We start from the raw sequence: 2,504 nt of genomic DNA, 5'->3' as shown, positions 1-2,504 counted from the left end.
TTGGACACCTTTATGTTGGCAACACATAGGCTTTTTAAAACTTAATATATGTGCCTAACATGGTATTTTTCAATTTCAGAAAAAATATTGACTACATCTACGTAAACGAAGCACGATTTGCCAATTTGTTCTCGTAGGACCGTCGATCGCTCTTTGGAAGATGTGGATTTCGAAATTAATCAAACAGATTTTCTTATTTATGTTCAGGTGATTAAAGATTCCATTAAAATACTGATCAAAAAACTTGTGTTTGTAAATGAAACGCCAGTAGTGCATCTGTTTGTATAATACATATTTATTGGTTCAAACTTCGTACTGTTCACATGTACTTTCGACTTGTTTGTGGACGGTGGCCAATCGTAGACAGATTTGGCCAGCGATGACGTATCGTGTTACCAGAGTTGATGCTCCAGAAGCTTGGATGGATAAAGTCCTCGAGAGGCGCAATCTGCAGGATTGTCTTTTATGTAAACATGGTTCCAGTAACTACAAGTAAAGTTATTCAATATTTCAGCTGCTCGGTTGCAGATGTAGGTGCTCCAATTCCGTAGGCAACAGAACCGTAGGCGTGCATGGTGGCGTTTGCAGTTGAACTTCTTGAAAGAGAGCTGCAATGTATTGAGGTACTTGAAAGTTTGTAAGCCACGGGAGATCCTCATAAACATAACATCAGATCATCGGTTTCATTAAATTCCCATGATTTTGACTGTGGTTGACTTGGTTGAGCTGTTAAGGAGCTGTACAGGATCGTAGCACCGACTTTCTTCTGGCAAGAATTCTAGAAGGCGAAAACAGTTGGAACTCCATTTTCGTAATTTAAATTTCGCCCTTTCTAACAGCCCAATCAGCTCGTCGGTTTACAGCAAAAGTTCTTCAATTGACTTACATCCTGTCGGGATATCGTCGAGATAGGCATCGTGCGTGAGCGCGCCGGCTGCTGCAGGATACTCTAGGAACGTCGTCGTCACCGCGTTGCTTTAAAACTCTAACTGCCAGAAATGGGGACGGCGCCAAACTATACGTAACCGTATACAGGCGAAAAAACTCCAAGAAGGTTACGCTGAATCGGTGGTCCAACATGAAGCCGCCGATTGAGCGAGATCCCACAGCTGTCCTTGCCTGATCCATTGAAGAACAGTTGGTAGTCAGACTATCCAGCTTGATGACAGCGTGGTGCGGCAAATAACAACAAGTTTCTGCGGTTTCCTGAATCTGAGAGAGTGTGAGCTGTACCATATGACCCCGTTGTAGATGGTCATGCCGCTTTAGTTCCGGAGATGGACAAATTTCCGTTCTAATGACACCAGACGGGTGATGGCCATTCTTAAAGGGGTACTCGACAACGTAGACACCGTTCTCTGTGCGCGTGTATGTGTCAGCAAAATGTCGCTCTGTGGGATCACCATCTCCATAAATGAGCGAACCACAGTGTCTAGATCTAAGTGATGAATAGCAGCAGAAACCGAGTGTACATTACAAGCAGGATACGAACCTGCAATTAACCAACCCAACATTTTATTTAGAGCGATAGGAAAATCGCATCTGCGTCCACAATGGACATTTCAGGTCGTCCAGCCTTAACGGCGTATCAGCGTGGTGCGTGACAGCTGATCTTGGAGTTAGGGTTGTAAGTACGAGTTGAAAAGCCTCTAAAGTGTTGCAACGAGATGTACGAAATTACAAGAATTGGTCGATGATTAATTTACAGTCTTGCCAATTTACCCTGCCAACTGCGTTAGGGCTGATAGCAGCAGGTAGCGTTATAAAACTGTTTAAAAACGATCGGATAATTAGTTAGGGTTTGTCATATCGCTTTACGGTAGTTATTATTGGTGACACCAATACGTTTGACTAATGTGAACGCTTCTCCGGACAAGCTGTTGAATCACACTTCGCGTGGCGATCGAGAATAGGGAACGATTCTGTACGATATAGGATTCTATGGATGGCCATTTACAAAACTATAATAAAGTCCAACTGTCGAAAATCAAACGTGATGCTGGCGATCCGGTTCGAAGGCCCATTTATGCTTATAATTATTTATGAATCGCCAGTATGGCATCTGTTTGTATAATATTTATATGTTCGACCTTCGTGCAATTGGACTTTGATGACTTAGTGTTATTACTCGAAGTAGTGAATAGATCATATATTCAAAGTACTTGTACTAAGAAAGCTCGGAGTCTACATATAAAACGATAAATGTGACATGAGCGGAAATAATGCAATAAGAAACGCATTAAACTTAACGAATCTACAAAGGTAGATGAAGAGTGAAAAAAAAGTGTCTTGTTCCCAAACAATTACCAATACAAATATTCGCTATTTTGCTCATCATAATATTACAGAAAGTTATTTTCTATTGCACAAAATTAGGACATATTTTTTAAGAACATATTAATTTTTGAATTGAATAAAATTTCGGAAAAGCTCAAAAAACTCAAATCCTAATCAGAATTCTTAATCACACAAATTTAATACAAATACTCAAACCTAATATCGAT

At 40.5% G+C, this 2,504-nt stretch overlaps 1 protein-coding gene across 2 annotated transcripts; it reads right to left on the bottom strand.

Moving 5' to 3' along the window:
- Window positions 1-277: 277 nt before the first annotated feature.
- On the bottom strand, window positions 278-1,833 carry LOC122614269. 2 transcript variants are annotated; one of them, XM_043788808.1, is made up of 3 exons: window positions 1,493-1,833; window positions 887-1,438; window positions 278-608 (listed from the first exon to the last, which is right to left on the bottom strand). In XM_043788808.1, the coding sequence occupies exons 2-3, from the start codon at window positions 914-916 to the stop codon at window positions 393-395; spliced, it is 246 nt and encodes an 81-aa protein (XP_043644743.1). In that variant the 5' UTR covers window positions 917-1,438; window positions 1,493-1,833; the 3' UTR covers window positions 278-392. The 2 variants fall into 2 exon arrangements, with proteins under 2 accessions (XP_043644743.1, XP_043644742.1); XM_043788807.1 differs by having other exon boundaries at window positions 887-1,833.
- Between the last annotated feature and the right edge of the window lie 671 nt (window positions 1,834-2,504).

The sequence above is a fragment of the Drosophila teissieri genome, chromosome 2R (genome assembly GCF_016746235.2).
Source record: "Drosophila teissieri strain GT53w chromosome 2R, Prin_Dtei_1.1, whole genome shotgun sequence".
In the NCBI taxonomy this organism is placed as follows: domain Eukaryota; kingdom Metazoa; phylum Arthropoda; class Insecta; order Diptera; family Drosophilidae; genus Drosophila; species Drosophila teissieri.
Note: the sequence above shows the minus strand (reverse complement) of the source record. Positions and strands in the feature narration are given on the sequence as shown.

What these genes read in the sequence shown, in the direction of transcription:
- LOC122614269 (XM_043788807.1), bottom strand. Translation starts at nt 1,236, where the DNA reads ATGGTACAGCTCACACTCTCTCAGATTCAGGAAACCGCAGAAACTTGT. An exon ending in CGACGATATCCCGACAGGAT is followed by an intron (nt 609 to 886) that starts GTAAGTCAATTG and finishes AATACATTGCAG; the next exon opens with CTCTCTTTCAAGAAGTTCAA.